This window comes from Carcharhinus amblyrhynchos, chromosome 22, assembly GCF_965287045.1.
Source record: "Carcharhinus amblyrhynchos chromosome 22, sCarAmb.v2.hapA, whole genome shotgun sequence".
Classification (NCBI taxonomy): domain Eukaryota; kingdom Metazoa; phylum Chordata; class Chondrichthyes; order Carcharhiniformes; family Carcharhinidae; genus Carcharhinus; species Carcharhinus amblyrhynchos.
Genome location: NC_137345.1, coordinates 34,805,821 through 34,820,460, shown reverse-complemented (window position 1 = coordinate 34,820,460; position 14,640 = coordinate 34,805,821). Strand labels below are relative to the sequence as shown.

The 14,640-nt window shown below is 43.7% G+C and overlaps 1 protein-coding gene across 2 annotated transcripts in view; it reads right to left on the bottom strand.

Annotated features, from left to right (window-relative positions):
• Positions 1-7,019: 7,019 nt before the first annotated feature.
• shisa4 (shisa family member 4) overlaps positions 7,020-14,640 on the bottom strand; it is a 105,880-nt gene continuing 98,259 nt past the window's right edge. For both annotated transcript variants that reach the window (XM_080210113.1, XM_080210114.1), the window contains exon 6: positions 7,020-13,246. In XM_080210113.1, coding sequence (XP_080066239.1) covers positions 13,221-13,246 — 26 coding nt within the window. In that variant the 3' untranslated portion in view covers positions 7,020-13,220. The remainder of the gene's footprint in view (positions 13,247-14,640) is intronic.

Below are 14,640 nucleotides of genomic sequence, written 5' to 3'. Positions count from 1 at the left end.
GAAGGAGATTGTCATTGACTTCAGGGAGCACAGTGGAGGACATTCTCCTGTCTATACGGTAACATGGTTAGCACTGCTGCTTTACAGCTCCAGGGACCTGGGTTCGATTCTCAGCTTGAAGGACTGTAAGAAAAGTCGTGTATATCAAAGGAAATAAAGGAGAGTATTAAATTAAAAACTGATGCATACAGAGCTGCTAAAAATAGTGGGGAATTAGAAGATCGGGAAAGATTTAAAAACAACAAAATGACTAAAAAAGCGATAAAGGAAAAGTAGAGTATGAAACTAAACTAGCTCTAACTATAAAAAATGATAGTAACAGTTTTTATAAATATATAAAGAAGAGAATGGCTAGAGTGAATGTTGGACCCTTGGAGGACAAGAGGGGGGATTTAAGGGTAGGAAACGAGGAAAGTTTTTTTTTATGTCGGTCTTCACGGAGAACACAAATAGCTTACTGAATATTAAAGATATAGAGGGTTGGTAGGAGATGAGGTCCTTAATACAATTGCTGTCACTAGAGAGGTAGTGCTTGGTAGGCTAATGGGACTGAAGGTAGACAAGTCCCTGGGACCAGATGGAATGCATCCCAAGGTTCTGAAAGAAATGGCAGAAGTAATAGCAATGCATTAGCAGCTATTTATCAAAATTCGCTGGACTCTGGGGAAGTGCCGGCAGATTGGAAAACAGCTACTGTTATGCTGCTGTTTAAAAAAGGTAGCAGACAAAAGGCGGGTAACCACAGGCTGGTTAGCCTAACGTCCGTAGTTGGGAAAATGCTAGAATCCACCATTAAAGAAGAAATAGCAGGACACCTAGAAAAGAACAGTTTGATCGAGCTAACGCAGCACAGATTCATGAAGGGAAAGTCGTGTTTGACCAATTTACTGGATTTTTATGAAGGTGTGACTAGTGTGGTAGACAGAGGGGAATCAATAGATGTGGTGTTTTTAGATTTCCAAAAGGCATTCGATAAGGTGCCTCACAAAAGGTTGCTGCAGAAGGTTAGGGTACAAGGAGTTGGGGGTAAAGTGTTAGCGTGGATTGAAGATTGGCTATCTAACAGGAAGCAGAGAGTTGGAATAAATGGATACTTTTCTGGTTGGCAGTTGGTGACTAGTGGAGTGCCGCAGGGATCAGTGCTGGGGCCTCAACTGTTTACCATATACATAGACAATCTGAAGGAGGGGGCTGAGTGTAGGGTAGCAAAATTTGCTGATGACACGAAGATGAGTGGAAAAGCAAATTGCGTGGAGGACGCGCAAAGTCTGCAGAGAGATCTGGATAGGCTGAGTGGGCGAGGACCTGGCAGTTGGAGTATAACGTTGGCAAATGTGAGGTTATCCACTTTGGAAGAAATAATAGTAGGGTGGAATATTATTTAAATGGTGAAAAGTTGCAGCATGCTACAGTGCAGAGGGACCTGGGGGTCCTTGTGCACGAATCACAAAAACTCAGCCTGCAGGTGCAGCAGGTGATCAAGAAGGCGAATGGAATGTTGGCCTTTATCGCAAGAGGGATAGAATATAAAAGCAGAGAGGTCTTGCTGCAACTGTACAGGGCACTGGTGAGGCCGCAACTGGAGTACTGTGTGCAGTTTTGGTCCCCTTGTTTGCGTAAGGGTATATTGGCCTTGGAGGGAGTGCAGAGAAGGTTCACCAGGCTGATACCGGAGATGAGGGGGTTAGCTTATGAGGAGAGATTGAATAGACTGGGCCTGTACTCGGAGTTTAGAAGGCTGAGGGGGGGATCTTATAGATACTTACAAAATATGAAGAGGCTAGCTAGGGTAGAGGTAGAGAGATTCTTTCCACTTAGAAAGGAAACTAGAACTAGAGGGCACAGCCTCAAGGGGGCAGTTTAGAACAGAGCTGAGGAGGAACTTCTTCTCTCAGAGGGTGGTGAATCTCTGGAGTTCTCTGCCCATTGAAGTGATGGAGGCTACCTCGTTGAATATGTTTAAATCACGGGTAGATAGATTTCTGATAGATAAGGGAATTAAGGGTTACGGGGAGCAGGCGGGAAAGTGGAACTGATCCACTTCAGATCAGCCATGATCTTATTGAATGGCGGGGCAGGCTCAAGGCTAGATGGCCTACTCCTGCTCCTATTTCTTACGTTCTTATTTTCTTGGGTCACGGTCTGTATGGAGTTTGCACATTCTCCACGTCTCCAAGGGTTTCCTCTGGGTGCTCTGGTTTCCTCCCACATTCTGAAAGACGTGCTGGTTAGATGCATTGACCTGAACAGGCAACGGACTGTGGGACTAGGGGAATTTCACAGCGACCTCATTGCAGTGTTAATCTAAGCCTTACTTGTGATTTTAAATGGTCAACAGCTTCAAGTTTCTCAGTGTCCAAATCACCAACAACCTGTCCTGGTTTCCCCATGCCGACACTATAGTGAAGAAAGTTCACCAACACCTCTACTTTCTCAGGAGGCTAGAAAATTCAGCATGTCCTCTATGGATCTCACCAACTTTTACAGATGCACCATAGAAAGCATTCTTTCTGGTTGTATAAAGCTGTGAATGTTGCCTAGTCCATCAGTCAAACCAGCCTCCAATCCATTGACTGTCTATACTTCCCGCTGCCTCAGAAAAGCAGTTAGGATAATCAAGAACCCCACACACCCTGGACATTCTCTCTTCTATTTCCTTCCATTGGGAAAAAGATGCAAAAGTCTGAGGTCACGTACCAATCGACTCAAGAACAGCTTCTTCCCTGCTGCTATCAGACTTTTGAATGAACCTACCTTGTGTTAAGTTGATCTTTCTCTACTCCTTAGCTATGACTGTAACATTACATTCTGCACTCTCTCCTTTCCTTCTCTAGGAACAGTATGCTTTGTGTAGCGTGCAAGAAACAATACTTTTCACTGTATGCTAATACATGCGACAATAATAAATCAAATCAAATATCAGTGCTGAGACTCAAGTTGTTTATAATACATGTAAATGATTTGAAACAGAATGTGGGTGGAATTTAATGTGAACAAATGCAAGATGATGCACTTTGGAAAATCTAATGCAGGAACCCAGTGACCCAGGTTTGATTCCTGGCTTGGGTCACCGTCTATGCAGAGTCTGGACGTTCTCCCCGTGTCAGTTTCCTGGGTGTTTTGTGAGTGGAAAATCATGTCTCCCAAATTTGATTGAGTTTTTTGAAGGGATAACCAAGAAGAGGACAGTGCAGTTGATGTTGAATACATCAACTTAGCAAGGCCTCTGACAAGTACTGCATGGTAGGTTGTTGCATACAGTTAATTCTCACGGGATCCAGATTAAGGTAGCTAAATGGATACAAAATTGGCTTGTGATCAGAACTCCCCACTCATCTGATGAAGGGGAAAAGCCCCAAAGGCTAGTGGCATTTGCTACCAAATAAGCCTGTTGGACTTTAACCTGGTGTTGTGAGATTTCTTACTGTATTGATGGCAGAAGCCAGAGGGTGGTTGTAGAGCATTGTTTTTCAAACTGGAGACCTGTGACCAGCGGTGTGCCTCAGGGATCAGTGCTGAGTCCACTGTTATTTGTCATTTTCTTAATGATTTGAATGAGAATGTAGAAGACATGGTTAGTAAGTTTGCAGCTGACACCAAGATTGGTGACATAGTGGACGGTGAAGAAGGTTATGTTGGATCAATTGGTCCAGTGAGCTGACGAATGTCAGATGGAGTTTAATTTAGTTTAGATAAATGTGAGATGACGCATTTTGGTAGAATGAACCAGGGTAGGACTTACTCGGTTAATGTCAGAGAATTGGGGAGAGTTACAGAACAAAGAAATCTAGGGATTCAGGTTCATAACTCCTTGAAAATGTAGTCACAGTTGGACAGTCGTGAAGAAGGCATTTGGCATGCTTGGTTTCATTGGTCAGAACATCGAATGCAGGAGTTGGAACATCTTGTTGAAGCTGTACAAAACATTGGTAAGGCCAGTTCTAGTCACCCCTATTACAGAAAGGGTATTATTAAACTAGAAAGAGTGCAGAAAAGATCTACTAGGATGCTACCGGGACTTGATGATTTGAGTTATAAGGCTGGATAGACTGGGACTTTTTTTCCTGGAGCATAGCAGGCTGAGGGATGATCTTATATAGGTCTATAAAATAATGAGGGCATAGATCAGCTACATAGTCAATATCTTTTCCCAAAGGTAGGGAAGTCTAAAACTATAGGGCATACATTTAAGGTGAAAAAGGAGAAATATAGAAGTGTCCAGAGGTGGAGTTTACATACAGAGAGTGGTGAGTGCCTGGAACAAGTTGCCAGAGGCAGTAGTAGAGGCAGATACGATTTTGACTTTAAAAAGTGTTTAGGCTGCAACATGAGTAAGATGGTAGTCTTAAAAAAAAGGCAGCATGGACAAATTGGGCCAAAGGACCTGTTTCCATGCTGTAACCTCTATGACTCTATGCTCCAGTTTCCTCCTGGAGTTTGAAAGACATGCTGGTTAGGTGCATTGGCTATGCTAAATTCTCCCTCAGTGTATGTGAACAGGCACAGGGTGACTGAGGGATTCTCACATAGCTTCATTGCAGTGTTAATGTGAGCCTACTTGTGACACTAATAAATTTAAACTTAATTTTGGCTGTGCATCCAACCGCGTCTCCCTGCCCCCTCCCTGCCAAATTATTTTCAACCCTTCCCAACAGTGCTCGTGAAAGGGAATGGAGTATTAAAAAAAGAGTACTCTTGTCAAAACTATACAAGTTAGATCACAGAATAGTGAACAGTTTTGGTCCCCTTATCTAAGGAAAGATATACTGGCATTAGAGGATGACCAGAGGCTTACTACATTAATCTTGGTATGGAGGAATCTCCTTATGAAGAGACATTTAGCAGGTTGGGTCTGTACTCATTGGAGTTTATAAGAATGAGATATGACTTTATTGAGATATATAGAATTCTCAGGGGGTTTGACAAGTAGATGCGGAGAGATTGTTTCCCCTTGTGGGAGAGTCTAGGACCAAAGACATAATCTCAGTGCCCATTTAAGTCAGATGAGGAGAAATTCCTTCAAAGGGGAGTGAATCAGTGTAATTTTTTTACGATGTGGGTATGCCGGCACTGGACTGGCGTAAACACAGTAAAAAGTCTGACAACACCAGGTTTTAGTCCAACCGATTTATTTGATAATAGATTCACAAGCTTTCGGGTTAGTCCCTTCGTCAGGTGTCTGTGTGTTATATGCTCTGTCTGAGGCCAGAACTCTCCATTCACCTGACGAAGGGACTAACCCGAAAGCTTGTGAGTCCATTATCAAATAAATCGGTTGGACTAAAACCTGGTGTTGTCAGACTTTTTACTAATTTTTTTACCACAGAGATTTGTAGAGGCTGGGTCAATAAGTATGTTCAAGACTGAGATACAGAGATTTTTAATCAGTAAGGGAATCAAGGGTTATGGGGATAGAGTGGGAAAATGGTGTTAAGGATTATCACACCGGATCAGTCATGATCTCATTGAATGACGTAATGAGACTCGATGGCCGAATGGCCTACTTCTACTGCCATATCTTATGGTGATAATCAACAATTGAATTCCTAAAATTTTCATCCTTGGAGTCCCTCTCTATCTCAGCAACCTCCTGCAGTCCCTGGGAGTTAACTGTGCTCCTCCTAACTCTAATCTCTTGTTTTAATTATTCCAGCAGTGGTGGCGGTGCCTTCAGTTTGCAAAGCCTTAAGTTCTGGCATTGCCTCTCTGATCATCTTTCTCCTCCCTCATCATGATCCTTACTACTTCGACCGAGTTTCTGCATGGGGCTGAGTGCCAAATCCTGCTTTCTATATTCCTGGGAAGCATCTTGAAAGCATTATATAAACACCAGTTGCTATTACTAATATCTCTTCAGGACGTCGGGCTTGTATGTCTTCCCCTAGACCCATACCAATGTGCTTGAATCTGAGCTTCTGAACAGGCTGGGCAAGCTCAGGAAACTCATTGGTGAAGGTGTATTTGCACATTCCCAGGGCAGGGACAGATGGGCAGTCAATACGAGCCTCATTAATAATGCTCACACACCAAGATTCAGTTAACGTTTGCAGTTTTAATACTCCTGAAGCAGCAGCCAGGCATCAGATCCTGTCTCAATTTCTCAGTCTTTCAAAAAAGCGACAATAGGATTCGGCTGAAGCAGGAAGGAATTACATTGATTTTGTTTTATTTGGAATTTAAATCAGCTGCTCGGGATTTACTCAATATTCATTTTGAAGCTCATGAAAAATGTACAAAATGCCACAAACATCTGCCACTTGCCAAGTTCGTTACTGAAAATTAATTTAAAAAAACCAGCAATCTGCAAAATTCAGATAACACTGCCGCTCTTGGGTTTCTTTGTTCAGGGTGTTTCCAGACATTATCAGTCAAAACAAACAACAAAGTGAGTTAAAGAGTAACAAACACACACATACCCATCCATACACACACACACACTCACACCAACGTATCCACACACACATACTCTCTCACACACACACACATATCCACACACATACACAACCAAATACACACATATCCACACACACATATATCCACACTTACACACTCTCACATACTCATATCCCAAATATACACACACCTAAACACATACATATCTATGCATATACACTCTCTGTCTCATATCCACACACGCACATACTCATATCCACCCACGCACACTCATATCCACACAGACCACACACATACATATCCACACACACACTCTCCCAAAGGTGTGCTGTTAGGCTGATTGGCAGGAATAAATTGTCCCTAAATCAGTTTCCCTCAATCTGGATGGCCATAAAACATTAGACAGGGGTCGTAGGGGGAGAGGGGGACTGGTGGTGTTGAGATGGCGGCGCGGGCTCATTGGGCCGAAGGGCCTGTTTCCCGGGCTGATTTTGTTCTTTGTTCTTTATATCCACACACACGCTCTCAAACTCATATCTAAACATACACACACTCACACATTCATATCCACACACACACTCATTCCCTCGCACTCATATCCACACACGCTCATATACTCATTTCCACACACTCACACTCTCACATACTATATCCACACACATGCGCTCAAACTCATATCTAAACACACACACTCACACATTCATATTCACACACACACTCCCTCGCACTCATATCCACACACACACATGCTCATTAACTCATTTCCACACTCTCACTCTCTCACACACTCATATCCACACACACACTCTCATATCCACACACACAAACACGCACACATTCATATCCAGACACATGCACACAGATGCATTCGTATCCACATACACATATCCACACAGACATACACACACTGACAGTCATATCCACACACACACTCATGTCCATAAACACACATATATTCTCATATCCACACACATACTCTCACACACTCATATCCAAACACACACTCATGTCCATACACATACTCTCACACACTCATATCCAAACACACACTCATGTCCATAAACACACATATATTCTCATATCCACACACACACTCACACACTGATATCCACACACACATACTCTCACACACTCATATATACACACATACATATCCACACACACACTCTCGCACACATATCCACACACACTCACATACTATTTCCACACACATGCTCTCAAACTCATATCTACACACACACACTCATACACATTCCCTCGCACTCATATCCACACACACACTCTCACACATTGATATCCACACACTCATGTCCACACACACACACTCTCACAAAGCCATATCCTCACACACTCATGTCAACATGCACACATACACACACACACTCATAGCCATACACATACTCATATTCAAATACACAGGCACACACTCTCTCACTCATATCCACTCACACACACACACTCATATCCACTCTCACACACACACTCATATCCACTCACACACACACACTCATATCCACTCACACACACACACACTCATATCCACTCACACACACACACACTCATATCCACTCACACACACTCATATCCACTCACACACACACACACTCATATCCACTCACACAATCTTTTACACACTCATATCATGTTCATACTGACACACACGCACACATTCACACACACTCTCACACATATCCACATGCTCTCTCACTTCTATCCATACACACTCATGTCCATACTGACACACACACATATTCACACACTCTCACACACTCATATATATCCATACGCTCTCATACACTTCTATCCACACACACACACATATACACACACTCTCACACACATCCACACACACATTTTCACACACATGTCCACACACTCATGTTCACACACACATCCTCCCACACTCATGTCCATACTGACACACACACATATTCACACACTCTCACACATATATGCACGTGAGTGTGTGTGTATGTGTGTGGATAGAAGTGTATGAGAGCATGTGGACATACATGAGTGTGTGTGCGAATATGTGTGTGTGCGTCAGTATGGACAGAAAAAAAAGTCAACGGAAATAGGGCAAACAGGTAGGGAAGTCATGGAACCTTTACAGATCACAGGGGAGAAGGTGCTGGCTGTCTTGAGGCAAATCAGAGTGGATAAATCCCCAGGACCGGACATGGTATTCCCACGGACTTTGAGGGAGGCAAGTGTTGAACTTGCAGGGGCCCTGGCAGGCATATTTAAAATGTCAGTAATCACGGGGGAGGTGCCAGATGATTGGAGGGTGGCTCATGTTGTTCCGTTGTTTAAAAATGGTTCCAAAAGAAATCCGGGAAATTATAGGCCAGTAGGTTTCATGTTGGTGGTGGGCAAGTTATTGGAAGGTATAATAAGGGATAGGATCTACAAATGTTTGGAGAGACAGGGACTTATTAGGGAGAGTCAACATGGCTTTGTGCATGGAGGTCGTGTTTGACCAATCTATTAGAGTTTTTCGAGGAGGTTACCAGGAAAGTGGATGAAGGGAAGGCGGTGGATTTCAGCAAGGCCTTTGATAAGGTCCCTCAGGGGAGGTTAGTTAGGAAGATTCAGTCACTAGGTATACATGGGGAGGTAGTAAATTGAAGTAGACACTGGCTCAATGGAAGGAGCCAGAGAGTAGCTGTGGAGGATTGCTTCTCTGAGTGGAGGCCTGTGACGAGTGGTGTGCCGCAGGGATTGGTGTTGGATCCATTGTTGTTTGTCATCTATTTCAATGATAGGGATGATAATGTGGTAAATTGGATCAGCAAATTTGCCGATGATACAAAGATTGGAGGTGTAGTGGACAGTGAGGAAGGTTTTCAAAGCTTGCAGAGGGATTTGGACCAACTAGAAAAATGGGCTGAAAAATGGCAAATGGAATTTAACGCAGACAAGTGTGAGTATTGCACTTTGGAAGGACAAACCAAAGTAGAATGTACAGGGTAAATGGTAGAACTCTGAAGAGTGCAGTTGAACAGAGGGATCTGGGAATACAGGTACAGAATACGTCACAGGTGGATAGGGTTGTAAAGAGTGCTTTTGGTACATTGGCCTTTATAAATCGGGGTATCAAGTATAAAAGTTGGAGTGTTATGATAAGGTTATATGAAGCATTGGTGAGGCCGAATTTAGAGTATTGTGTACAGTTTTGGTCACCTAGTTACAGGAAGGATGTAAATAAGGTTGAAAGAGTGCAGAGAAGGTTCACAAGGATGTTGCCAGGACTTGAGAAGCTGAGTTACTGAGAGAGATTGAATAGGTTAGGACTTTATTCCCTGGAGCGTAGAAGAATGAGGGGAGATTTGATAGAGGTGTATAAGATTTTGATGGGTATAGATAGAGTGAAAGCAAGCAAGTTTTTTTCCACTTGAGGCTAGAGGAGAAAAAACTAGAGGGCATGGGTTAAAGGTGAAAGGAGAAAAGTTTAAAGGGAATACTGGGGGGGGATTCTTCACGCAGAGAGTAGTGGGAGTGTGGAATGAGCTGCCGGATAAAGTAGTAAATGCAGGGTTACTTTTAACATTTAAGAAAAACTTGGACGGGTTCATGGATGAAGGGGTGTGGAGGGATATGGTCCAAGTGCAGGTCAGTGGGACTAGGCAAAAAATGGTTCGACACAGACAAGAAGGGCCAAAAGGCCTGTTTCTGAGCTGTAATTTTCTATGGTTCCATCCACACACTCACACACTCATATCCACACACACAAACACACACACATATCCACATACTCTCACATACTTCTATGCTCACATATACACACCCACACTCTCACATACTCATATCCAAACATACACACACACACACACACTCTCACACATGTGAGAAATAAAAGAATGACCAGGGTGAGATTAGGGCCAGTCAAGGATAGTAGTGGGAACTTGTGCATGGAGTCAGAAGAGATCGGAGAGGCATTGAATGAATACTTCTCTTCAGTGTTCACTAAGGAGAGGGGCCATGTTTTTGAGGAGGAGTGTGTGATATAGGCTGATAGGATGGAGGAGGTAGGTGTTCTGAGGGAAGATGTATTAGCAAATTTGAAAAACCTGAGGGTGGATAAGTCCCCTGGGCCAGATGGGATACATCCTAGGATACTTTGGGAGGCAAGAGATGAGATTGCGGAGCCTTTAGCTTTGATCTTTGGGTCCTCACTGTCCACAGGAGTGCCAGAGGACTGGAGAGTGGCAAGCGTTGTTCCTCTTTTCAAGAAAGGAAATAGGAATGACTCTGGTAATTATAGGCCACTTAGTCTTACTTCAGTGATCGGTAAGTTAATGAAAGGATCCTGAGAGATAGGATTTTTTACCATTTGGAAAGATTCAGTTTAATCCGGGATAGTCAGCACGGTTTCGTGAGGGGTAAGCCTTCCACACAAATTTGACTGAATTCTTTGAGGAGGTAACTAAGTGTGTGGACGAAGGTAGAGCAGTAGATGTCATATACTTTAATTTTAGTAAGGCGTTTGATAAGGTTCCCCATGGTAGGTTCATGAAGTAGATGAGGTGTGGGATAGAAGGAAATTTGGCCAATTGGATAAGTAACTGGCTGTATCATAGAAGGTGGTGGTGGAGGGAAAATTTTCAGACTGGAGGCCAGTTACTAGCAGTGTACCACAGAGGTCAGTGCTGGGTCCTCTGCCTTTTGTGATTTTTACCAGTGACTTGGAACAAGGGGCTGAAGGGTGGGTTAGTAAATTTGCTGATGACACCAAGATTGGTAGAGTAGTGGATGAAGTGGAAGGCTCTTGCAGGCTGCAAAGAGACATTGATAGGATGCAAAGCTGGGCCGAAAAGTGGCAGATGGAGTTTAACCCTGATAAGTGTGAGGTGATTCATTTTGGTAGGACAAACTTGAATGCAGATTACAGGGTCAACGGCAGGGTTCTAAGAAATGTGAAGGAACAGAGAGATCTTGGGGTTCATATCCACAGATCTCTGAATGTTGCCATTCAAGTGGATAGAGCAGTGAAGAAGGCTTATAGTATGTTAGTGTTTATTGACAGGGGGTTTGAGTTTAAGAGCCGTAGGGTTACGCTGCAACTATACTGAACGTTGGTGAGACCACATTTGGAATATTGTGTTCAGTTCTGGTCACCTCTTTATAAGAAGGATGTGGAAGCATTGGACAGAGTGCAAAGGAGATTTACCAGGATGCTGCCTGGTTCGGAGGGTAGGTTTTATGAGGAAAGGTTGAGGGAGCTGGGGCTTTTCTCTTTTGGAGCTGAGGAGGATGAGAGGTGACTAAATAGAGGTTTATAAGATGATGAAAGGGATTGATAGAGTGTGGACGTGCAGAGACTATTTCCTCGGGTGGATATAGCTGTTACTAGGGGGCATAACTATAAGGTTCATGGAGGGAGATATAGGAGAGATGTCCGAGGTAGATTCTTCACCCAGAGAGTGGTTGGGGTGTGGAATAGACTGCCTGCTGTGACACTGGAGTCAGACACTTTAGGAACTTTCAAACGTTTATTGGATAGGCACATGGAGCACTCCAGAATTATAGGAAGAGGATAGCTTGATCTTGGGATTGGACACAGCTCGGCACAACATTGAGGGCCGAAGGGCCTATACTGTGCTGTAATGTTCTATGTTCTATGTACACACACATTCTCACACACACATACACACACACACAGGCACAGATACATATCCACATGCTCTCACACACTTCTATCCACACACAGTTTCACACACACACACACACACACGCACACTTATATCCACACACACACACTCACGTCCACACACATGTGCACACTCATACAGTCTACCCTCACACACTCATTTCCACACGCACACACACTCACAGCCACACACATCCTCATATCCACACACAGGTACACACACTCTCACTCATATCCACACACACACACAGGCACACGTTCATATCCACTCACACACTTATATCCACACACACTCTCTCACCCATATCCACACACACACACGCGCACAAACCCATACTCACACACTCATATCCACACACACACTCCTATCTCCACACACACACACACTCCTATCTCCACACACACACACGCATATCCCCACACACACACACGCATATCCCCACACACACACACATATCCCCACACACACACACACACATCCACACACACACTCACACACTCATATCCACACACTCTCTCACACACACATATCCACACACCCATATCCACACACACATCCACATGGTCTCACACACTTCTATCCACACACATACACACTCTCACACACATATCCACAGACACATACTCTCACACACTCATATCCACACACACACTTATAACCACACACGCACACAGTCACACACTCATGTCCACACTCTCACAGTCATATCCACACACACTCAAACACTCCCTCAGTCTCACCCTTCAATCATTCAACCAACACATTATACTTTGAATGAACCTTCTCACATTGTTTGCATCAAGTCCAGCCTGCCTTCAACATTCTCAAAGCTTTGTCAAAATAAATAGTACTTGATTTTATTAAACCTGAAATTAACATTGTACGATAGAAACTGCACACTCCATTCAGAACACTTCCAATATCTTGGCACATTATAGGTAAACAATTCTGCACAATGGCATAGGGTGAAATAACATCAATAGATAAAGTGCAGTGAACCTTTGAGCGGATCCAGGCAAAAGAATACTGAGTACGATTGCAAGTTCAAAATTAAACTAACAGAGGCAAGGAATTGAAGACAATCACCAGACTGATGTATTCCAGTGTCAGACAACACTGTGGGTATCCCAGTTAACCTGACCATGGCAATAGGGACGGGCCAGCTCTTCTTATCAGCTACGATGAAGGATATGAAGAGGCAGCTACAAAAGCAAACATGTCAGACATATTAGGTTAGACTTCATCTTCTCATTGTTGACAACAATACACTATCCAGAGTATGATGCTGCTCTGCCTTTAAGAAAAGTATTTTAATTGCTTGTTTGGCAGGTGCCTTGGTCAGTTTTTTCCTTACAGGAGAAAGCCAAGAGTTTAGTTTCAGTTGGCAAGAAGTTGTTTGGACTGCTGGCCAGATGCAGTATTTTTTGTCTCTCTCTGGAGCGAAAATTTTGCTGTCAGCTGGCTAGCTAGAAGCTAGAGGCAAGTAGTGTCCCTGTCTGTTGAGCATCACATGAACATACTTGCTTTCTGTACTAAGCTTAGAATAGGGTGTGTGTTTGTAGGGATGTTTTGTTGGAACAGTACATAGAACATAGAACATTACAGCGCAGAACAGGCCCTTCGGCCCACGATGTTGCGCCGACCAGTTAAAAAAAACAACAATGACCCACTAACCTAAACCAATCCCTTTTCGTCCATAAGCCTGTCCACAGACCTCTTAAACGCCCCCAAACTAGGCGCATTTACAACTGCAGCAGGCAGGGCATTCCAATCCCTCACCACCCTCTGGGTAAAGAACCTACCCCTGACATCTGTCCTATAACTACTCCCCCTTAGTTTAAAGCCATGCCCCCTCGTGCTAGATTTTTCCATCAGAGGAAAAAGGCTATCACTATCCACCCTATCTAAACCTCTAATCATCTTATATGTTTCAATAAGATCCCCTCTTAGCCGCCTTCTTTCCAGCGAAAACAACCCCAAATCCCTCAGCCTCTCCTCATAGGATCTCCCCTCCATACCAGGCAACATCCTGGTAAACCTCCTCTGCACCCTCTCCAAAGCCTCCACATCCTTCCTGTAATGTGGGGACCAGAACTGCACACAATACTCCAAGTGCGGCCGCACCAGAGTTGTGTACAGTTGCAACATGACGCTACAACTCCTAAATTCAATCCCCCTACCAATAAACGCCAAGACACTGTATGCCTTCTTAACAACCTTATCTACTTGATTCCCAACTTTCAGGGATCTATGTACACATACACCTAGATCCCTCTGCTCCTCCACACTATTCAAAGTCTTCCCGTTAGCCCTATACTCAACACATCTGTTATTCCTACCAAAGTGAATTACCTCACATTTCTCTGCATTAAACTCCATCCGCCACCTCTCGGCCCAGCTCTGCAACCTGTCTAAGTCTTCCTGCAAACTATGACACCCTTCCTCACTATCTACCACACCTCCGACTTTGGTGTCATCAGCAAATTTACTGATCCACCCAACTATACCCTCATCCAGATCATTAATAAAAATCACAAACAGCAGTGGCCCCAACACAGATCCCTGAGGCACACCACTTGTAACCGAACTCCATGAT